This window comes from Sinocyclocheilus grahami, unplaced genomic scaffold (genome assembly GCF_001515645.1).
Source record: "Sinocyclocheilus grahami isolate Dianchi unplaced genomic scaffold, SAMN03320097.WGS_v1.1 scaffold371.1, whole genome shotgun sequence".
Lineage (NCBI taxonomy): Eukaryota > Metazoa > Chordata > Actinopteri > Cypriniformes > Cyprinidae > Sinocyclocheilus > Sinocyclocheilus grahami.
This window is the reverse complement of record NW_015505550.1, coordinates 736770-761989: the sequence shown is the minus strand read 5'-3', so window position 1 is coordinate 761989 and position 25220 is coordinate 736770. Positions and strand designations below refer to the sequence as shown.

The window sequence follows — 25220 nt, the reverse complement described above, 5'->3', positions numbered from 1 at the left end:
CTCAGTATACACTGATGTTTGCTCTACTGAATTCCCATGACAGTTAGAAAATGCTCTAACTTCCACCCCCCAAACCATCAACCCCTCACCTCTTAAAAAAAAAAGAAAAGAGAACATGCCTTGTTTTACTGTCCTCATTGCTCAAAAATAGTTTGAAATACATCAATTCAAAGCTTATTAGCGATGTTTTCACATGTTGCAAGCTGTAGTGTGCCAACACTGCTTGTACTTTGGAGAAAGTTGGAAAAGTTTTATCAGCTAGAAATGCAAAAAAAAATTATGTATAAGCAGGTGACTGGTATGCAAATATATAAAACTAACACGCAGTCCGATCAGTACCTTGACCACTCCATTTTCGTGCATTGTGATGCAGTTGTTAGGGTCTTTAGACAGCTCAAACAGAGCCCGGGCTGTCGCTTGGTGCACCAAAGGGTCTTTTGAGTGAAGGTAGTGCACCAGTGGGGCTACAGCTCCAGCCTCCCCAAATGATACACAATTACTCCCCCACGTACAGCAGCAGGCGATGGCTTCTGCCAGGTACCGCCGTAACTTATCGTCCCCCTGTACAATCACACAAAGAGAGGGGGACAGAGAAAACCTAACTGAACTGAGTACTGACGGTTATGCACTTTTAGTATGGTTACAATTGAGTGTATATTTATAACCAATGTTCCATCTACATTTTTTTCTTGCTGAGCAAAACTTTTCTTTATTGGGTGGACATTTCGGCCACCTGAGCAAAAACATTCTATATACCAGACCTGTACAGCGCACACACAAAAAAAGTGTGTAACTTTTAACTTTAATGTGCCATTTATATTTGATTTGACCCTTGATGTACAGTGCCTTGTGAAAGTATTCATACCCCTTCATTTTTTTCACGTTTTGTTATGTTGCTGCCTTATGTTAAACTGCTTTAAATTACTTTTTTCCACATCAATCTACACTCCATACACCATACTGACAAAGCAAAAACAGAATTGTCACAACTTCGTAAATGTATTAAAAATAAAAAAAAACTGAAATAAGTATATTGCATAAGTATTCATACCCTTAACTAAAGCTTTTTTCATTATCATTTGGCAATTATCTGCCATTCTTCACCTCGCCTCTCCACCTCTCAAGCTTTGTCAGGTTGGATGGGGGCAGATGCACATTTTCAGGTTTCTCCAGAAATATTTGACTGGGTTCAAGCTCAGGCTGTGGCTGGCCCACTCAAGGACATTCACATAGTTGTCTATAAGCCACTCTTGCTGTGTGCATAGGGTCATTGTCCTGTTGGAAGGTGAACCTTCTGCCCAGTCAGAGGTTCTGAATGCACTGGACTGGGTTTTCATTAGGCTCCCTCAATATTTTGGTGCATTGAGCTTTTCTTCTACTCTGATGAGTCCCTCAGTCCCTGCCGCTGAAAAACAGCCCCACGGCATGAGACTGCAACCAGCACACTTTACTTTTGGCATGATACTCTGCAGGTGATGAGCAGTGCCTGGTTTCCTTCAAACATGATGTTTGGAATTGAGGTTCATCAGACCAGATAATACCGTTGCTCACAGTCTCCTTTAGGTCAGGGTCCTTTAGGTCCTTTTTTCTAATTCCAAATGTGTTTTCATGTGTCTACACTGATGAGAGGATTGAGTTTGGCCACACTGCCATAAAGCACAGATTGGTGGAGTGTTGCAGTGATGTTTGTGCATCTGTAGGTTTCTCCTGTCTCCACATATGATCATGGAGCTCAACTAGAATGACCATCAGCTTCTTGTTCACCACTCTAACCAAAGCCCTTCTCCATCAATTGCTCAGTTTGGCCAGGAGGCCAGCTCTAGGAAGAGTCCTGGTTGTTTCAAACTTCTTCCATTAAAGATAACAGAGACTACATGCTTCTATGACCCTTCAATGAAGCAGATTTTTTTTCTGAACTCTTCCCCAGACGTGTGGCTTGATGCAAACCTGTTTCTGAGCTCTACAGGCAGTTCTTTTGACCTCAGGGCTTGGTTTTTGCTCTGATATGCATTATCAGCTGTTAGACCTTTAATTAAGATGTGTGTGCCTTTCCAAATCATACCCATTCAATTGAATTTGCCACAGGTTAACTTCACTCAAAGTGTAGTAACATCTACAAGTAATATGAATGCTCCTGAGCTAAATTTCAACTGTCTCAGATAAGGGTATGAGTACTTATGCAATGGATGCAATGGTTTTTTGCTTTACCATTATATTGCATGGAGTGTAGATTGATGTGGGAAAAAGTAATTTAAAGCAGTTTAACATAAGGCAGCAACATAACAAAATGTGGGGAAAAAATATATTTGCAAGGCACTGTAACTAAATGGTGCACATTTTAGGTTACCTGAGAATTTTTTTTTTATTCTATTAAAAAATCTCACGCAGAACAGTTAAATTTTTTATAATATAATATAATATAATATAAAACGTGAACGTGAATTATTTTACAGTTATCTAAAACATCTCCATGTAATAGATTTTGCACACTACACCTGTTCCGGAGTTTTGTTACCATTCTGTGCCCATCATCCGCTATTTCCACCACTTAATCAAGCCAGTCTTCTTTAAAACATGATGTTTTATTTCACATCATTGCATTTGCATTTCATCTGCAACCATTGCAGTATATTTGGCTCACATCATTCCTGTAAACCGCATTCACCGGTTCTAACTCTATAGCTACACTCTATAGAGGTTTACCAAAGCATTGCAATTATTTCGCAATCAAATGGCTTTCCCAACTCATTTTTGCGGCTGTCCTGTGAGCGGCATATTATTTCTTCTGCACAGCCACACATACGCCCAGCTTAGAGGGAACATTGGTTATAACTAATTTTCAGTAACAGAAAAAGTACTTTAATATTATGAGGTGTCTGTACTGTTTGCTTGGCTTATGTTAGAATAACAAAAATGGCTCTAAGACGCCTTCTGTGAAATGACTAGTAGGACAATCTCAGAGAAGTGAATTTGTCGATATGAAACATGGCTAGATCAGCACTCACGTTGTTGGTGAGATTGGCCAGCATGGGAACCACACCATGGTCTGTAATAACTGCCAGGTTCTCCACATCTTTGGCAATTTTGGCGATGGCTGCACAAACACTGGCCAGCACGTCTTTATTTTGTGATTTTAGCAAGTTAACAATAAGCTCCAAACCACCTACAAAGGAACGCACCATTTCCCCAGCATCCTAAACACAGAGAAAACAAGAAAATGTCATGAATTCTGAAAATGTTTAATCATTCACTGAACTACTGAGAATAGCCACATTTCTCTTATGATACTTGGAGACACTCCAGCATGCTTTGGGATGAGACACAGACTGTGGGATTCAGCAAGTCTGTACTCATTCTGTCACTATGAAACCTGTACATGTCAAACTCAATCAGTCCACACTACCTAGAGCAGTAGTTCCCAACCCTGGTCCTGGAGGCACCCCAACACTGCACGTTTTGCATGTGTCCTTAATCAAACACACCTGATTCAAGTCATCAGCTCATTAGTAGAGACTCCAAGACCTGAAATTGGTGTGTCAGAGAAAGGAGACATGCAAAATGTGCAGTGTTGGGGTGCCTCCAGGACCAGGGTTGGGAACCACTGACCTAGAGAATATACTCACCTCAGAGAGGAAATATGGCTGAAAAAAAGAGCATTTGTTATTTTTCCCTTTGTCTGTGTGTTTGTGTGTGTGTATAAAGCAGAGCTGGTTTTAGGCTTGGTGGCACCATGCTGGAGGACGTGTTTTCTCCCAACGGCCCCAGGTCACAGGAGAACTCATGACAAAGTAGAGGGTCAATCGCAGTAGAACAGTGGGCATTAAAAACACACATGCCCACAAATATTGCACAGATAAATGGTAACTTTAGTCACTCTTTTATATTCAGTCCAGTCATTTCAGTTGTGCCAGAGGGCATGTAGAATGCCAGCATGGCACCAGGCTGTTCAGAACGATTATAAAATAGTACAGTGATATCTTTATTGATGGTACAAAGCATTATGGTTTTGGAATCAGATGAAGCCGAACATTCAGTAAATAAACCATTCTTTTCCCACCTGCTATTTTTACTTAATAAATATGTCACTTTCAATGACAAGGAATGATTATGGAGTACCACAGGTTGCTGCTTCTGTTCTTGTGATGTACAAGACACAACCACGTCTTGAGTTTACCTCTGTGCAAAGATAGTCTACTGAAACTCTAAAGTCCATGGCCCTCTTGTAAGTGCAGTCCTCTGGGGTTCTCCTGAGAATAATAAAGTCTGTCCTTCTATAACCCTGTATTTCACAACACAGCTTAACCCTAATAAACCCTTGTACACAGCACAGTAAAAGTTAGCCTTCCACCCTGCAGACTTAGCAGGTCAAGCGTGCAGAGCAGGGTGAGCCTCTAAAGTGATGCCAAAGGATGAGTTCTGTGTTTAGTGTGTCTGGGCACAGATCAGGGAGGAGAGGGGAGGATCTGCAGTGTGTCTCACACAGGAAATGGCAGTACAGGAATACTGATGAACACTGGGAAAGAGAGAGTGAGAGAGAAAAGCGGGAGCAGAAGAGGAAGTATGGCAGAGCCACCAGCTGCGGAGGGACACTGAGGAACCCTTTCAACCCAGGGCCCACAAAAACATCCCCAACTAAGTTCCACATCAGCAAACACAGCACGAAGCAAGATGTGCAGAGAGGGAGGAAGAAAGAGGGAGAACGGATGAAACACAAACAGTGTACAAAAACCAATGTAAGCCAAGCTGAAAGAAGGAGAGGAAAAGGCCCGAGGGAGAAAAACGAAAGAACAAGCTGCTGAGAGTGTGAATATGAGAGACAAAAATGAATGAACTGCACTCAAAAAACATTATAGCAATAAGGGAATTGAGTGTGAGGTATAACATTTTAACATCTACATTAATGCTTTTGGAAGATGTTTTAATTTAAAGTCTACATAAATGCACTAGCGTCAACGAAAGCAGAACATTTTTATATACTGTTGTCAAAGATGCCATTTGAAGCTAAATGCAGATGTTTAAACGGACAGACTATGGATGAAACCTGCTATGATTACCCTACTTTTAAAGCATAAATTTGATTTAAACAATAGGTCTATATAATATTCATATAGGGGACATATTGTATTAGCCCTACAGTTGAAATACATGCATGAAATACTATTTAAATCTATAACATATTTACATAACATTTACCTATTTTATCTCACAATTGCAAGTTTATATCTCCTAGTTTAGGCTTTATAACTTTAAGTAAACAATTGCGAGTTTGCCAATTCTGAGGGAAAAAAAGCCAGAAGTGTGAGATTATAAACTAAAAAGAAAGAATGACGAGTTGATTTTTCTTACCAGAATTGTGAGATATAATCTCGGAATTGCAAGAAAAAAAGTCAGAATTTTGAAATATAAACTAAATTTTTTTTTTAATTATTTTATTCCATGGCTTGAATGGACTGCTACGTTAAAACTGTCATTTTCTGCCACCAGATTGGCTCCGCCCACAAAAATGGCATCACTGTTTGCAAACACTGAAATTGGTCTATACAAACTGTAAACAGAGTAGTGCTTGCCTTAATATCTCGCTCACCATAGACGGATTCGCTATATAGCTTCTTTGAATATGTCTGATTAGTTGAGTTATTTATGTGCCCTCTTGGCTTCATCTTTTAAATGCTTTCATCACTTCTATTTTTTCGTGCATTGATTCGCTAAGCTGAACAGCCAATCAGAGTGATTTCGCTCACCGACAGGCTCTGCCGCCGATGCTCGACTAGTTTCACTGCTGCGGGTTGACAGACAGCTCAGCATGCCATGACTTTTAAGAAGCCAATGTATTTCTACTGCAAAACAAGGAAAGAATGAGAAAATCTGTCCAAAAAGGTGTTTTAGAGTTTTTGATTCAATGCAGTCCAGCAGTGGTAACTTTCAGAAAGTCTCTGAACTAGTTGTTAACAACTACTTACTGCTATTGGTCCAAAAATATGTCACCCCCAGCAATATGCTTGCTGCTCAGCTGTTTTGACCTTCTTTCTAGACCTAAGTGAAGAACGAAGTGAAGCCTTTACACTGCATTTTTAAAATGTACAGTTCATCAGTACATGCACTCCCTGGGACTCAAATCTAATAATTTGTCCAAATTCTGGACAGGCACCACAAACAAAAGAAAATATAATAAATTGCGCATTGAGAAATTGCGGCCACATTTACCATTGTTCGACAAATTTTCACAGACAAAATACAGTAATTTCAGTAGGAATCCATGGGATCGGGAATTATGTGGAGGGCAAAAGATTTCCCCATACAGATTTCACAGTGGGCTCAAGTAGATTCGCCATGTTAACCAACAGAAAAGATTTGGTTTGAAAGTGATTTCTGTGTGAGTTGTGCTTCACACATCACTACACTATTGGACCTTTTTTTGCAAACAAAATTTAGCAGAAATCACTAATGTACCACACCTTGATTCTTTGGACTAATTGGACTAATTAAGAATGGTCCTCAGATAACATTGCATGCATTGCATGATCTCACAGTAGCTAATAATCACTAGAGGATTCATACTAAGTACCAGCTGTGAGCTTGTGTTTTTTGCGCTGGTAGGGATTTTAAAGTCCCCAGATGCGGTTCCTCAAGCAGGATTCTCATAAATATGGCCCTGGAGCTCCTAACTCAATCCACATGGGCCTTTATCTAAATAACTGCTGCTGTGAGGCCGATCAGGTTCCTGGTCTGGATGGGTACGCAATTTCACATAGTCCTTGCCACCAACCCTCACTCTCCTCTCTCTGAATGTGCATGCTAAGGGCTTCTTACCCATTGCAGTTCATGAAGTGAACCCGCATTGTTTAAGCGACACATCACACAGAGAAAGAAAAGATAAGAAATTCTTCCCCCGAGAGAAGCAGAAAACTGTTGGTTTAGACAAAAAATAAAGATGCATTATACAACAATGTTCTTTTATTTGTAACTGTGCTGATAATCTACAGGAACAATAATGGGTTTGTGTTAATGTGTAAGAGGCTCAGGAAAGCAGACTTGCTCTGTGCCAGCTATGAGATTTATATCCTATATATAGATGAGACCAACTGCTTTGTCCATATTCGGGATGTTGTAACTCTGAACACGTGATTTCTCTGTTTACTTGTGGACTGGTAGAAAGTTAACAATTTAGAGGGCAGCACTCTTAAATGTGCATTTAGTAGTTCTTTTGTTAGTGTTAGCATCTCTGTTCTTCAGATACTGATTCCACAATGGCATTAGAATTGGGCAACTTGGGCATCTCTAATCAGGAGTTTGCATATTTACAACGGCAGCAGTCAATATTCATTCTCTGCTATGTTTATTGAAACATCCATGGGTCATGTCATTTCAACATGGCAAGATACAGATGAACCTGTTTTGAAACTGGGCATAATTAAACATACCTTTGCATTTTCAATACAGGGGCAGATGGCCCAGGCAGCACTGGCCTGAACGTCTGGATTGGGGTTCTTCAGCAAAGACCAAAGAAGACGTACACCATCAAGACGATCGATTATCCTGAGAGAGAAGAATAACAACTTGTAACCTCTGGATACTGAGTGAGATGTTACATCAACCTGATTTATCACCCCCATTACATAGTTTACAATGCAATGTACATCGTAAGCTCATGACTTGTTTTCCAAACATGTTTATATGTCTGTTTTTCCCAGGATTCAGTTTGGCTTTTGCAGCAGACTATCCCTCCTGGTGTGATGATGAAAACATTCCAGTAGCAGATCAGAAAGTTTCTCAGCATGGCTTTCCCATCACATCCCACCTGCTCAGTCCCTTACACTGTTACCTCCTGCTCATCTTCCAACAACTCCATTAAAACATGTTCGCATCAGTCTGGCCGAGGCCTGACCCATATAATGCTTTTAGGAGGTCCATGCAGATATTTATAGCAGACCGTGGACAAACACTCACATTCACACACACTTGCACGGAGCGCACCGTTTAACTTGGTTCCTGTCAGCGAGTCGGAGGAGGAAAAAACCCAGAGAAAGTACGTTTTCCAAGTCAAACATTCTCAGAGACAAGTCTTTCTATATTTCACTGCTTCTGAGTGAGGTTTACTTAAGAACAGGCTGTATTTCATGCTGTGGATATGATTCGACCAAAGGATGTAGTCAGGCTCTGGGAAGCCCGGGAAAATGACTCTTCAGTGCGGTCCGTTTGTCAGGTATAAATAACATATAACCCGTTTCCCATGTGTGCATCAAGCGACAAGGCCGACATTCAATGCTGTCATAATTGCTAAACCACGCTGCAAAGGGGGGAACCAGTGAATGGAGGCCGGGCCGAGCACTGGTCAGAGCAGTCTTAACGCCAAACCCATCCTGATAATAAATCAGTTTGAGAAGCATGATAACATGGAGAGACCCATGCTACCCCGAGAGGCCACTAAATCCTTCAGGAGCAGGACATAATCCTGTACTTGAACAGGTAAGATGCACTCAACACTACAGTAGTAGGATGTATCTAGAAATCAGTCCCTGTACTGGTTTAGCTGTGGAAGTTTGTGTGCTTGACAACAACAATGGAAAATTTTGTTGCAATTATTTAATGCCCATTAGATGTATAAAGATCTAATATATCAATAAATCATTTTGCAAAGGTAATTAGTATGTTTTCAAATTGACCGATATTTCTGAGAGTTCCAGATTAGTTTTTACCATGTGGAGGGCAGACGGTCATGAATTCCTTTTACTACTTTTAATTTCAGAAATAGGCCTGAACATGCTGTTCTACGAAAGAAAACAATAATCAAATACGAGCTATGCTTATTGCTTTGTAGACTACTGTGCTTAATTCTCAAAATAAACCATCAACACAGAATGAAAAGGATTGAAAAAGCATAAAAAAGACTCCTTGTTACAAGGAAATGGGAACAAAAAGACAGGTCCTAAATATAGATTCCATGAGAAAACAAGAACATGTTAAAGAGCTGTTACATAGAACAACAGGATTGAAGTTCTTGGTCACTCAAAGAGTCAAATCAAATGAATGACCTTATTTCTTCAAAAACAAGCTTTATGGACTTTTACTAAACCACTGTGGTTGCTCATATCCATGAACGTATTAATCTTTCAGACAAAGGCTGTGTGAGCTTGGGTGCCGAAGAGAAGGGAACAAAATGTTCTTAATTTGTGTCCAGCATTAATTAAGAAGGGGACTGCAGACTATAACGGTCTTGTAAAAGCAATGAGAGTTAGATGTGTTAAATATACAGAAAAAACGATTCTCAAATCTCTGTGAATGTGTGAATTACATGGCAGTTTTGTGCTCTGCATATATTAAAGACAATGATACTTGTTTTACTGTTTATGTCACCACTAGGTCTGGGTATTGATACAGATTTCCGGACTCCATTCCCATTCTGCCACTTTGTCCATTTTGCTTACATATGAAAGAAATTCTCCATCTGCTTATGTCATAAATTATACAGGGCCGTGTTTCAGACTGATTAATTCTGGTCTTTTTTAACTATTTATTAAAAGAACTAACTCATGAGAGTCATTTGTTTCAGGAATCAGACTACCAAAAAGTATTCATGAGGTCTGTATTTAAAGTATTCAAAAGTATACACTGGTCGCATTGTTCATTTGTTTTTGAACGCAGCCTGTGAGGGCACCCTAAAGGATGTTTCTTGCCATTATTTTGTAAGTAAACAGTCTTTTTATTGCATGACACTCAATACAGACTATAATCTAGTACAGTACAGTAAAGTGCATGGGGTGAAAAGCTGAAAAAGACATTCCGTGTACGCATCTGTGCTTATGCTCGCCTGCCTTTTTCTGTTTAGCAAGTCCAAATGATCGTTGTCAGAAGTGCTTTGCAGTTTATTCAAACTGACCGCACTGAGACAATAAAAGGCCTCCACCCTGGCCGCAACTATGAGTCTCACAGCAGGTAGGAGTAAACACAGATCTCTGAGCCCTGTAATTACAGTACCAGGGCTAAGGGTTTCTGCCCTGCATGTGTGGAGCATGGAGCAGACTGGTCAAGCTGCACATCCCAGGCCCGTTGGATCCGCTGCAGAAGCGGTGAACATGGAATCTTTTACAGAGAAGAACAAGAACAATGCCTTGTCATCCTAAACCGAGCCAATGGCAACAGTGAGCGGGATTACAGGGCCAAGGTTGGACACTGTGAGCATTGTCAGCTGCTGGATTGTTTCTGGACAACTGTTTTGGATTCAGGTTAATTAGGTCATACAAAATCAGTAAAAACAGTCTTATATGAGCACAGAGAAAATGTGTTAATAATACTAATACAGTACAGAGTGTTATTATTTGACTTGCTATGGACAAATTTAAAAGTGCCGTAAAATTACAATCAATCTGAGGTAAGACTTACGCCATGTTATCAGGGTCAGTGGCACAGGCTCCCACAGCCCTTGTGACGTTTACCAGAAGGGCCTGGTTGGTGCCGCTGAGTAAGTTGACCAAAGGCTGGATACCACCGCTCTTGCGGATGGTGGCAAGATTCTCTGATATTTGGGCACATTCTCCCAGAGCGCCCACTACATTAACAAGTACCTCTTCAGGTTGGACTTTGAGCAGACCTACCAGAATTTCTAGTGCCTTATACTCCTGAAACCTGTGAGAGAGAAAGAAAGAGAGAGCAAGAAATTATTACTCGTATGCAAGTCAATGAAAAAAATACTAGCACTCTTTTTTCCCCAAACTTGGGCACATTTTCTCTGTGAACACACTTGCAATTAAAAAAAAAAGATCACAGCTGTTGAAAGCTGTATAAAGTTTTGTAATGAATAGTGAGTTTTCCCCGTATGTTTAACATTTTGGGTTCAAAATGTGGTATCTGATGGGATAATGGGAAATCCATGGGAATTTCATGAGAGAGAGCAAGTTGTGTCAATATTGCTCTGAAGGACCTTTCTTCAATGGATACAAAAAATGAAATGGTTTGTTTATAATTAGATGAAAACTTTTTTTTTCATCATGTAATGGATTGTAAAAACATTAAGACTCAAAACCCTAAATAGCAACAGGAAGTATTCATAAGGGTTGTGGATATCTAGGAAGAGAATAAATCCGGTGATCCTTTATTACCGCAACATTTCCCACGCTGTGCTCAATATGCATTTATGCTCAATGACCACATTTTTGGTTTGAAGCGAGACAACAATAGCTTTTGGTGTGATTCTGGCTTTGTTTTCCAAGTAGTGGTAAACTACAGTAAACATTTAAAAGGCATATAAATGTGGTCGCAGAGCCTCAACTAATCTCTGATGTACGGTTAAACTATAGGACTGTTTTTATTCACAATTACGGTTTCTGGCTAAGCAGCCCTGAAGACCATTGAGTGTCCAAGGTCACTTGGCTCTGGTCAAAGTCAACCAAATTTCTTCTTGCAAGTAAAACAGAAATTAAAAGAACAGCTGCCAAAATTAGCTCAGCATAAAAAGTCAGAAAAAAGCCAAGCCTACACATAGCATGTAAAACTGAGATGCCATCAGCAAAGTGTTATCAGTATGCTACATTAAAGTTGTTGAGTAATTACATGTTACCTCTGATAAATGGACTGTGGGTGTTGTCTATTTTTGTAAAGCCAACACCAACCTGCCAAATAATCATGCCAAGAGAAACAACATGAAACAACACCAGTCAGTTGCTACCACAAAAAGAAGTTTAAAGAGAGAACATGCATTTTAAAGCTCCTAACGGCATCCTAAATGCTCCTGTTGACTCTTTGATTAATAGTATAGTATAGAAGCACATTGTTATAGTTGTAAATAAAACTTCACTGATAAAGGATATTTGACGTGAGTGGCTGAGGAAAGACTGCAAAAATAATTTTTAGATCTCTAAGTGACCAGTAAAACCCAAAACATTTGACCCTTTTGCTAAGACCCACAGTTAAAACATTCCTGACTTAGCAACTGTTGCCTTCTCTCACTTTCTTATACAAACTTTTATACTTTTCTAATGTAGGTTTATGGAGATATAGTTTTAAATGCAATTTTAAACTTACGTTTTCAGTTCTGAATCATTTAAAGTTATGATTTCTCTTTTCAGTTTACTTGAAGAATTGTTTGCCACCATTCTTAGTTTTATTAATTTAGCAGTTTCTTTGAAGAAAACATCAGATAAAACTTTCTATGGGATGTTCTGTGAAGCTTGTCTGAGTTAGCAACAACAAAGGTCAGTAATTTCAAAATGAAGCAATTATGGATCACTTTGATGGCACTATCGGGGGAAGATAAGGGAATTTAGAAGTGATGCACCAAAATTATTTATATTATTTATAATAAAATTAAATAGATAGATAAAAATAAATAAATGAACAAAATAGATGTTGACATGGTCAAAATATGTCAATGGATAGCATTAGTTAAAAGTCACTGTTTCGGTCAGTGATTTCAGCCCACCAAAACTACTTTGCCCTATTTCATCACTAGAAATGTATACGTAATTAAGCCTTTAGTGAATTAGCTAAAAGATCATAGATAACTGTGATATTGAATTAAAAGCCCTATATAACTAAAAACTCCAGTGAATATTACCCTTTGTGTATTATTAAATTAAGGTTATGAGCATAATCATTATAATATTTTTCTAGTTATAATATAACAATTTTAATTGTATGCATCATTAATCAGGTAAATGGTTAACATATGCCTTTCCCAGCACATTTGTGGAGGTCTCACACTCTTTTCAGTCACTAGCACCTTCTAAAAGCCCCTTCGACCCAGCCCTGACCCCCTCTTTTTACTGGACTCAAGTGACCAGCCCTCTCATCATCCACACAAAGACATGCTGTCTGCTGCTGGCAACACCAGAACTCTCAGCTTGTGTGCTTTCAGCGGAGAATAATAAGAAGGAAAAGCACCTCAAAATTATGACCACTGTAAAATACATGCTGAAATGATTTTGCCTTAAAACGCCAGGCCGTGATTGTTTTTGAAATGGCACACTGCACTTACACGGAGACCAGATGGATCGGGAAAACATTCCCTGGTAAATGATCACTGACCTAGCGCTCCCCTCCCTCAGCAGATTTAATTTTACATAAATGGTTGGTTGTTTTATTCCAAATACTGTGTTCGACCTTGATGCTTTATATGTTGTAAAAAAAGAAAATTGTAATAAAACCAGAAACGCCAGGCCGTGATTGTTTTTGAAATGGCACACTGCACTTACACGGAGACCAGGTGGATCGGGAAAACATTCCCTGGTAAATGATCACTGACCTAGCGCTCCCCTCCCTCAGCAGATTTAATTTTACATAAATGGTTGGTTGTTTTATTCCAAATACTGTGTTCGACCTTGATGCTTTATATGTTGTAAAAAAAGAAAATTGTAATAAAACCAGTTCTTTCTTCATGTCCAAGTTAGCATTAAATATTCTGCCAGTATCACAGTGGTTTTCTGTACAGTTGACATCTCAAACTTCAAACCAGCCACCTGTGCAATTGAACACAACACAATACAGACTACCATAGTAAAATAACTGAACAACGGGAGAGGAGTGTAGCTCTATATAGTTTGGCACTTCAAGCACAAAATTAATCTTTATAATATTCTGGATAAAGATAAAGAGTTGATAAGAACTGATACACTGATAAAAGGACCTGGGGTCTCATGTATAAAACTTTCTGTAGATTTCATCTTAAAAGTGTGCGTACGCACAAAGGATTTCAGATTTATAAAACCATGCATACGCCAGAACCTGTGCAAAACTTTAAAAAACTCAGTCAGTGGAAGATTGTACATACATGCATTTCGGTCAAACTTTATTTTAAGGTCCAATTCTCGCTATTAACAAACCATTGACTACAACTTTTGCCTAAAAAAAAGTCCTAATTTGCTGCTTATTAATAGTTAGTAAGGTAGTTGTTAAGTTTAGGTATTGGGTAGGATTAGGGATGTAGAAAATGGTCATGCAGAATATGTGCTTTATAAGTACTAATAAACAGCCAATATGTTAATAATAGGCATGCTAATAAGCAACTAGTTAATAGTGAGAATTGGACCCTATACTAAAGTGTTACCTGCATTTCCACCCCGTCTCCTCCCTGAAATAACCATATAGGTAGCTTACAACGCCTAGTTTTACTATGCAGTTTCATTCTGTGTATATATGTTTTAGTTAGTTATATGTTAGATATAGTTTCATTTTATTAAATCCCTTATATTCACAACGGATTGTCTCTGTTTACTGTTCACAGTTCCAAGTCAATGAATGTTTGAACCCTCGCTACATTTTGAATTACTGCTAGCACTGTACAAAGAAGGACAGTTTATTGCTCCGTGGGCAGAAAATAAATATTCCTTGAATTGATAAATGATTATATTGTCTGCTCGGTGGACGGACAGATCAAATAATTGTAATATTGATTCTGCTACAGTTAATTCGAAGATATAATCTAAATATTTATTATGAATCATAACCAGTTATAATTCGTCATAAATATTCCCCTTTTTAGAGCTAATAAATAATAATAAACGTTACAATAACGTCATCTGCATTTCATTTTCAAATGCATATTCCCATCCACGTAATACCATGTTTAACAATATAAAAGAGATTAAGAGAATATGAGATACAGAAGTAACCTTGTCTTTTTTTGGGATAAATAAATCAAAATCGTGTAAAATACTTTTCAGAGAAAGTTTGCAGAGAATAGTTATTCTCATTCATTTCCACTGGCCAAATAGTATTTTTAATTGTTTTAAACTAATCAAATTTATGCAATTTTGCCTATAAGGTAAATATGTATTTTAGGACATTTAGGACTATGTCAAGTGCTCATCATTGATCATTATTCGCACAAAAATATTTTCTCAGAACATGTGTTCTGCTATTTAGAACACAATTTAAAGCGGAATGATCATGCGTCAAGCAATCCTTGCTGTGGTTAAAACATTAATACATAAAAAAAAGCACGGTCTAGAGTGTCCGTATGGTGCGCACATATTTACGCCTAGTTGCTTTTTATAAATCCTGATTTGTGCATGGAAAATTGCATACGCACATTTCTATGCCAATTTTACACATCTAGTTGTTCTGCATAAAATATTGTAAAAAAAGGAAAAAAGAAAATAAGAGAAATGTTGTGTTTTGTGGACAAAAAGACTTATCTTCAACAGAATCTTAAAGGAAAGATTTTTAGGGGGAAAAATCCACCTCTCGGGGTCCATGAAATGCAAGTTGATTAATTCATCTTGGTTATTTTGCATGGTTTTTGAAGCATCGATTTTGAGGGACCCATCTACTTGCATTTTATGGATTCATTTTTCTAATCTCTGTTTGTGCTCCACAGAAGATAGAAGATAGAAAGTCATATACGTCTGGGATGGCATCACCTGGAAAAAAAAACACTCTAAAAATGATCTGAAAACAATATTGTTCCTCTGTGTTGTTATTTTTATAGTTGTGACCTGGAGACCACTGTTCTCTAGAAAAAAAAAAAAAGTTTTTGTTAGTTATCTTTTTCGGTGTGAAAGTTTATACTTCAGTATTGTTTACAAACTTTGTTTACTGGCTTGTTTAATCTCTCTTTTAAGCATATGTTTCAACAAGGCTTCTTCCAAGGTATTACCGTGGCCCCAATCTTAGCAACTGAATGTTTTCACAGAGCATTGCTTTTCTTAGAGGACACTTATTTGGCTAATGGGACATTAAGTGAATTGAATGTGGCATGGGGCACCTGCCTCCAGTTTCAGCAAACTAAGCCTGATGAAAAGCAGGATGAGCTTTTGTCAGGTTTGACTTATGAGGTGGAGAGAGAGTGGCCATGCTGCTACTGGGCCATTTCAGACAGAAACCTCCCTATGAATTCCTCTTTCAATACTATTCTATTTGTGGCTGGTGTGGGGCCAGACAGTAGATCTGTCTACAGATCCTAGTCTATAACAATCCCATAAAAAAATTATCTTATCATAAACTAAAAATGTAGATTTGTCAGCTCCTTGGCTTTAAAGCTGTGAAAATTACACCTGATAATTTATAGACAGGTAATGGAGAAATTAAAGAATGAATTTTTGAGCCCTGCAGAGTACATGTCCCCAAACGCACACTGCAAAGCAAAGTAATATGTGTAAATCACTTTTATATGAGAGTGCTTGTGTGACAGAATGGGCAAGCCAGATGATTATTCCAAGCTTTTTTTGTATTTATGGGGGAAAATGACTGGCTTAAAAGACAAATTACACCAGGAAAGCCTCCAGGATGGTCATCATCTTTGTTGAGCTAAGTGGCGTTGGAATAAAGACCAGTGTGCTTAATATGACAAATGGTTTAAGAGTCTTTCAGATTACACTCCTGATTATTACAGCACAACTGTTTCAGAGAAGCATTCCACATGTCCCACATCCCACTTGCCACTAATGGAGCAACGGCCTCGACTAACACATCACGGGTGTCTATAAAATCAACACTCTACTTCATCTTTTGTTAGTGGTATGGGTGAAAGAACAATTCGCATTCCTCTAGCAAAAAGTCATGATAAAAGATCAGAGCTCATTCACACAGTTTATAAAAACTTTTGCTCTCTCTTCAAATAATCACTCCTGTAGCTGCACTCAGCACAGACTCGGATGGACAATGGTTGACAGCTTTGAGCCATGGAAAATCTGAGTGTTAGAAGTGAACAAATGAGACATCTCATAAAAATGAAGGCTGCGTTTGATTGCACATCCTCTGTCCTTCACCTCACCAGACCCCTTTTTACGAGTGGTGCACAATTTGACCAAATCTGGAGTCAATTATGCATCTCCCATTGATTTGACTCCTCCTAGTCTAAATATGCCACACTGAGATCAAGAGGTTTATTGACTACACAATGAAATTTTGATTTTTAGGAATGTAATCAAGATAAAGTCAATCTTTGTAATACGGTTCTTTTAAACCTGTATTCTGCAAGATAAAACCCATAAACCTCATGAAACTAATCACAAATGTCAAACTTCTTCTAATTTATTTCTATCTGTGATAAATTATGTGAATTAATATATACGGTTTAATATATTTCTTCCACATATAATGAGTAATTATGCTTGTTCTGAGAGGGAAAATGTCATAATTTTTCTGAAAAATTAAAGAAATGTTTGCGCAGAAACTCTGTAGTTACATGCACATACTTAGCTACATTTTCCAAGCTGATGGAACATTTCCAGATGGCTCCAGTCGTGGCAGCTAGTAACTGCTTGTTTTCAGCTTCGTTGAGCAACATGACCAGTGGCTTCAGTCCGTCGTACTGTCGCACCAAATCACGGGTATGTTTATCTTCTGCACACTAAGACAGGAATGAAGCCACACACACATACATACAGTACACAGATTTAGGCAGCATCGAGATGTGCACCGCACTGATGATCAGAGCCAAGACTAAATTTGTATTTTCATTTCATATTTACCTCAACTTCACTCCTTTTATACAGTGCCAAAGAAAAGTGTAGTTGAGTGTGTATGGCAGTACCTTAAAGATAGCGCTGGCACAGTGCATTTGGAGCTCCTGGTTGTCACAGCTGAGGTTCTTCACCAGATCCTCAATCATGCCCTCAGTCTGTATAGCAATTCTGTAGCTCTTCTGCCAACACAAACATGCAGAATGACTCTCTCCGCTGAACACCTACTGTAAAAACTACTCTGCCCTGCCAAACAACACTGCTTACAGCGGCATAGCGCTTATTTCATCCTAGGGTTTCTCCCTTCTGGCCTCATACAGTCATTCACATCTTCAAACTGGTCTTTTAATAGAAACAATCTGCCAGTCAAAAGTAAGGTTTTATGAACAGCGTGCTATTTTCAGTCAAGTGTTCTTGAATAGAGTGGCTTTACATGTAGCATTTGCAGCTTGCATTGTGTTTCACAATACTTGTGTATGTAAATATACTTTATAGTATTTAATTCTATTTATAAAGCCATGCCATATAGATAATTGTTATAACAATAAATTTAGAATTAAAATTAAACTACCGTTCAAAAGTTAGGGGTCTGTGAGATTTTTTTTTTTTTTTAAGATTGATTTGATTTGATCAAAAATACGGTAAAAACTGAAATATTGTAAAATATTATTTCAATTTAAAATAACATTTCTATTTTAATATACTTTAAGATGGAATTTCTTATTATTATATGTCATTTCTTATTATAATTATATTATTTCAAATGTTTGTGCTGCTTAATAGCTTTGTGGACATTTTTTGGGGATTCTTTGATGAATAGAAAGTTCAAAAGAACAGAATTTATTTGAAACATTTTTAACATGATAAATATCTCTACTGTCACTTTTGAATAATTTAACGCATCTTTGCTGAATAATAGTATTCATTTCTTTCTTAATTTCTTTCTACGTTTTACAAAGAAACAGTATTTCAGACACAAAATTTCATGTTTAATTCAATGTGTTTCTTGCCTTTTATATGTAATTATTTGTGAGATTTACGAGCTCGATCTCATGAAAATGTGTATAGTACGCCAAATGCAAACAGAAATTACTGCTATTGATATGCAGAAATTGACTTTGGCGTGCATATGATACGCATGTGTTTGACGTGCATATAATGTGCAGTTTTCATGTGCAAATGATACGCAATTTGTTGGCGTGCATATGATATGCAGTTTTCGTGTACATATGATATGCATTTACCCCACAACCCTAATCCTACACATTGCTTATCATATGCACGCCAAAGTCAATTTCTGCGTATAAATAGTACGCCAAATCGAAACATAAACTCGTGCTATCGATACGCACTTTCATGAGATCGGGTTGGATTTACTGGAAATTTCGGAGGGAAAATTGCTTCAAAGTGAATCCTACACTAAATATCTTCAGTGTAGCTACTAAAGAAATTTCAAATAAATATTTCAAGCATCTGCTTTTGGTTCAGCACATAAAGGAGTACTGTTTGTTTGTGATAGGGTATTCAAAACATGTCTACATTCATATTCTAAAACTGGCTCATTCTAATAGATGAAGCAAACCTCAGAAGCGCACTCCTGCAAGGTTCCCACCACAGGGATGAGCATGTTCTTCTGTGATGATTTGAGCAACCGGGCAAGCAGAGGGATTCCCCCGGCCTGACGGATGGATTCCTTGTTCCTGGTGCTCTTGCTGCAGCTCCAAAGAGCCAGAGCCCCACAGCGCGCCACCTCCGCATCCCTCTCCTGCTCCGCACTCAGAGACACACCATCAGGCACGCAGTCCAACAACTCCACCTGCCAGAAACAACTTCAGCTTTTCAAACACACTTTCCTGTGCTTGAATTTTGAAATACTGCAATAGATTTGTCACTCTGCTTCACATGATATTATTATTATTACATTACTATTCATTATTGTGCTTTTTATTTTATTTCATTTCACTCCGCATTAAGGTAGGAGAGTCGTGTCATGTGAAAACAAACTCAAATGTCTTATTAATAGGGTCATGGTGTACTTTATGACATCTTCAGTGTACTTCTGTCACTGAGTCTGCAGGATGTGGAACACAATCTCCTGCCCTGAAGCTGCCAACATTCATCTAAACATTCATCATCAGCCAAAGATGGGCTGTTACTTAAGAGGGTTTGAAAATTCAGACTATTTCACACCAAAATCTACAAATGACCACATCCTTCAAAGAGAACATTTCATGTTTCCCCTGCCGTCAAGTCAGAAGGCCACTTTAACACAGCATTACACGTATATGTTGTTCAGAGGTGGTCTGAGTTTTTAAATGTAACTAATCTATGATAGCTACATTTTGAACGTCCGAGTCTGGCCCCGAGTAAATATACAGAGCAGAGTAACACGCAAGCCCTAATCATACCGAGCGTCACTCTGTCAATAAACACACATGCCAGGATGAGGGGGAGCACGACATTCAATCTGCTTTTACCTGCAATGTGCTCCCTTTGATGCTGGCATAGAAAATGATTGGGAGAAACAGTCTCGAAAGAGAGAGAGTGGAAACATAGACTGTGGTATATGTATGTTCCTTCAACATACGCAAGATTTTAATTATGGTCAACCTGTTTTGACAAATACACACAAGCACAGACTTCACATTTCTCACCAGTCTCTTGATGCCACCATACCACCGGACCGTCCTGCGGGCCCGTCTGAACTTGGCCACATTGGCGATGGTCTCTGCAGCCAGGCACTTCAGCTCTTTGACAGGAGAGTCCAGAATGGACACCATGGTCTGCAAACCACCCAGATCAGCGATGGTTTGCCGAATCTGAGAGTTACAACTGATCTCCTTCAAGATCTTCAGAGAACCAATCTAACAGCAAGGGAGAATAAAGTATCCATTTTTAAAATAACTACTTCACATATCGAATGCGGTTTCATATTGAATTGACTGAAATGTAGTTTTTAATTGTATAAATTTATGAACTTTCTGGAATTTTATGAAAGCTTCTACTTCTCTTTACTTGACTGTTGTCATGTCAAAAGAGCAAAAATGGCAGTGGCCTCAACACATTTCTGTTTGATATGCCTTTATAATAGTAAGTTTTACTTGGTGCACATTTCAAGTAACACTACTTTCTTAAAGAATTTGTCACCTTGTAAAAGTTTTAAAAAGTAAAAATTTTAACACAATATAAATGTAGAAATCAACAGTGTCTTAGTATATTGTATTATCATGTGTGCATAAATGGCAGGTGAAAGCAACTATTCATTTGTGACTAATGTAGATACTAAAATATAAAAGTAAAAGAAAAATATTATGTGGTATGTAAATACAGCACTGTTCTAAAGTTTTTTTTTATTTTTTTTTTAAAGAAATTATATTATTGCTGAATAATTACATTCAGCAAGGATGCATTAAATTGATCAAAAGTGTCAGCAAAGTCTTTAATAATATTACAAATTCATATTTTAAAAAAAAGTTGTTCTTTTAAACATTCTATTCATCAAAAAAGCCTTTCCACAAAAATATTAAGCAGCACTGTTTTCATAAGAAATGTTTCTTGAGCACCAAATCAGCATACAAGAATGACACTGAAGACTGGAGTGATAGCTGTTGAAAATTCAGTGCTGCCGTTACACAAATATGCTAGAAACTGCTATTTTAAATTGTAATTACATTTCACAATACTGCTGAATTTATTGTATTTTATTATCAAATAAATGCAAACTTCGTGAGCATAAGAAACTTCTTTCAGAAAGATTTTTTACAAATCTTATGGACCCCAAACCTTTGAATAGTAGTATAAAAAAATATAAATGAAAAACAGAAATATAAACATTCCTCAGGCTCAAATGTTGACCTCTGACCCAATTAATTGAGTCTGGATGCACTTACTTTACATCTGATGTCATCTGTGTCAAGCAGGTTGATGAGAACCTCCAGCCCCCCCACGTCTCTGATAGCCAGCTGACACGTCTCCTGGACCAGGTTAAAGTCTCTCAAAGCGCACAACACAATCACTGTGGCTGTCTGATTAGCCCCCTGTTCACACACACAAACACACGTGCAGAAGTTACATTAGCTGCTCCATCACAACCCACAGAACGATGAACAAAAACAGCTGTTCCTTTATACATTTCATTCATCTAAACCATGTGAAATGACACATTGACATCAGACAGAAAATGCCCTTGCTATTTTATACAGTGTGAAGGCATGAGTGTGAAGGCTGATGTACACTGCCACATTTGCATCACATAATTCTCAATTTTTTTTCATCAATGGCTTAATTTCTCCAAAAACCCCTTTTTTCAACCATTTCGACCCACACCCCAAAATCACCTTCCCTTCAAGTATTATTTTGTTGATCACATGTTGTGTATAAGTGTTTGGTATTGTGACTATAAACAGGGGTGGGGAGAGATCCTTTGATTCAGACTACTGCTGTGCTGCGGCCTGAAACCATAGACAATGACCTAAGTTAGCAATTAAAAGAAAACAAGCTCTAAAATGTTAGAGATGATAATGGATTGGCTTTAGAAAAAGCTCTGTTTTGACAGTTGCTATATACACGCAGTGTTTTAGGCTGGTCGTTCCTCAGAAGTTGCCTACACAGTGATTACAACAAACCAAATATGTGGCATTTGTTGGGCCAAGCTCCTTAACAGATATGTATCGCAGGCAACTGCGGTTTTGATATCATTCACGGCATGTCCTTTATCACTGGAATGAAATAACAGAAGGGCGAGTGACATAAATAAGCAGAGGATCCAGCAAAAATACTACACTATTAATCATCTTTAATCAAGAAATGATGGCTTCTTTAGTGATTGCTGTTTGTTTAGGTCAAAACCACAGATCTAAGATCAGCTTTCCCCCAGAGAAAACACCAGAAACTCGACTTCAACGTGTGTTTTTAATGTGATGCCTCGTTTTTCTCTTTTTTTATGGAGCAGCTCTTATGAATGCAAACAAAGACTCTCCAACGCTTTTCTCTCCAAGGCTGGCGTTGTGCTCAATGTAGTAGGTCCCAAAGGAGCAAGTAAGCTGCTGTAATGCTGCTCAGAGTGACACTCAAGTCCAAAATTGAATAAACACTCTTGTTTCTTTTTCATAAAATGAGCAACAGATAAGATCCAGTGATTAGGTCAGTCTAGCACGCTTGTTTATTAGACACATGGTACGTCCCAGTTTGCATACCTATTTTATTCTTTTTTGTAGTATAAGTAAAACAAGTAGTCCCTTGAAAAAAGTAGTACACTTTAGCATAATTTTAAAGAGTAGTTAAGGAAATAATATACTTTAAAAGAATATACTTAAGTGGTAACTAAATGTGAAGATTTCGGGCAGTTAGCATGTTATTTGCAATTAAAGAATGGTGCTAAATAGAATGGAAGAATTAAAGAATGGCTAAGAGGACAGAAAAAGACAATAAGCTATTATTTTCATAATTATGGCCAGTAAGTAATAAATGGCTGACATTAAAATATATACTATTTTATCTAAATAAATAAAAAATAAAATAAAAAAAACACACATAAAATCAATCATCTTAAACGCTATGTGAATGCTAGGTGAATTTAGGCATCACAACATTATAATTTGAGATTTGCTAAAGGTTACATTTAACTGAGTTATTAAATTATTAGTGTTTTTTCGAAGAATAACTTTAAGTTTTAGATGATAGCAAAGGTAATCTAAATTATGGATATTATTAATTAATAACAGATACTGTATGGTGACTATGTTTTGCACATCTCCAAAATAAACAGAGTAGCACTTGGTTGAATATGTTCTTAAAGAAGACAAAACAAGGAATGTGAATGTGAGAAGAGGAGAACATCAGATCAAAGAGAGGAAGAACATGATAGGACTCATAATGAATAATGAAGGGTAGAGTTGAAAGAAAGGGGTGGGGAAATATGAAGAAACTAACCAGAGTGATGAAGGAGACAGACAGAGAGAGTAATAAGAAGTGAGAAAAATAGTCATAGAGAGGCAGAGACAGAAAGACACAGAAGAAGAAACAAGTGAGAGTAAGAGAAAAAGGCACGTGTGTTGTCCATATTAAGTGGCCAGACTAAATGTGATCCGGAACTAACAGTGAATCCACTGCACTCTCTGTCTTGCCACTCTATCCGTCTTCAAAGCATTTGATGGGTTAGCACTGAACCTTGTAAAAACATGTAGCTATATTTAGTACTGATAACAGGGAAAAAGAAATCCAACGTTCATATGCTTTCATTTTCTAGCAGCTTTGGTCTCAATGTGCTGTAGACATTCTTTACAAATCAGAAAACATCTGAAGGTCTTTTATAATGTCTCTGTCTCGAATCTAACGGGCTCTGACTCTTAGTCTGTGGTGTGAAGACAGATGTTCAGGACAGATGCACACACAGATAAAAGCTGTGAACATGGATGACTGACAGGTTTATCATTTGAAATCACTATACACCTTACTCACATTAATGTTAGAGTATTTGCCATCTCACCTCTCATATGTGTCTGAAGGGATGTGCAAACTTACTTAGGGATATTACTATACTTACTACTGTATATAAAGCAAATTTCAGCTCCAGGCCCGGCTCCATGGGGGTCTAAGGTGAGCCAGGAGCTTGGCGGAGTTCAAATTAAAAATATAAATCTTAATGAACATAAACAGTTGGGAGAAAATCAGCTGAATATACCTACTGTCTTGTGCCATTAATGGTAATTAAAGAACAAAAGAAAATGAAAACAAAATCACTCTGCTCAGATCTGCTTTTGACTGAATAACTTCCTTAGCTTTGTAAGAGTGGTTTCCCTACAGTGGTTCAGGCTGTAGGATTGCAGAAGGACTAAAGAAACATTATCAGCATGATGGTATAAAACTGTACATTTCTAGTCTATTAGTACCCACTGCCACTTATACCAATGACGGAAATAAGCGCAGTTAGAATAGCTAAATATGTGGGAGAGCGTTGCTATTGAGTGACTATATTGTATTGCAATAGGTAGCACTTTAATATTAACCTTGAATCAAGACTAGTTAGCACATAATTAATAATTGAAATGGTTTAATAACAATATTTTGTTATGGTTACACTTGAATTGGATACAAAATAGATGAAGGATGGTAAAACATAATCAGTTAATTGTACCCAGCATGTATGTAAAATATTACCTGCGTTAAGAGAGGGGAGGGGGAGGGGTGGGCAGAGAGAGGGAGAAAAAGAGGGCGAGAAGGCAGAGCCTCAAGAAGAGAGCTCCAGCGAAGAAAAGAGTCTGCAAAGGAAAGAGTCAGAGCAATTGTTACAATCTTCTTCTTCTTATCCCTTCCTTGACCATGTGACTAAAAACCAAATGCGAGACATTCAAACTGACCAATCAGCAGATTACAGCTTCACCCACTGTAAAGGTGTGACAATTAGCAGACCCCCGATGTATACACATGTACAAATATATGCAGCCGTGGTGAGCATAAGAGACATTTAAAAACATTTTTAAAAGATTTAAATCATACATATATGCACCATTTAGGCACTCATGTGTACACTTTGTATCCTAATACTGAATAATTTATATAATTTCTTCTATAATTTCTTCAAGGTATTAACATGTACCCTTTAGGGGCAAATGAGGTACAAAGGTGCGCCCCAGTGACAGTTTTTGTCACAGCTTATATCTATCTTTACCTGCATATATACAGTTTAGTCGCATAAAGTGATAAATACTATACAGCGAATTGCAGATGCTTGATAGTTTACATCAGTGCTTCTCAACTGGTTTGGCCATGGGACCCACATTTTCCCAAGGTCATTAAGCCACGACCCACTTTATTTTTATACAT

The 25220-nt window shown here is 37.9% G+C and overlaps 1 protein-coding gene across 1 annotated transcript in view; it reads right to left on the bottom strand.

Annotated features, from left to right (window-relative positions):
* The window catches only part of odad2 (outer dynein arm docking complex subunit 2), a 62933-nt gene that overhangs the window by 8421 nt on the left and 29292 nt on the right, over positions 1-25220 (bottom strand). Inside the window, exons 11-19 of the mRNA XM_016230473.1 lie at positions 21287-21433; positions 20051-20260; positions 18979-19212; positions 17468-17578; positions 17130-17284; positions 10381-10623; positions 7422-7536; positions 3006-3194; positions 340-561 (exon numbers count right to left, since the gene is read on the bottom strand). Of these exons, the coding sequence (XP_016085959.1) occupies positions 340-561; positions 3006-3194; positions 7422-7536; positions 10381-10623; positions 17130-17284; positions 17468-17578; positions 18979-19212; positions 20051-20260; positions 21287-21433 (1626 nt within the window). The remainder of the gene's footprint in view (positions 1-339; positions 562-3005; positions 3195-7421; positions 7537-10380; positions 10624-17129; positions 17285-17467; positions 17579-18978; positions 19213-20050; positions 20261-21286; positions 21434-25220) is intronic.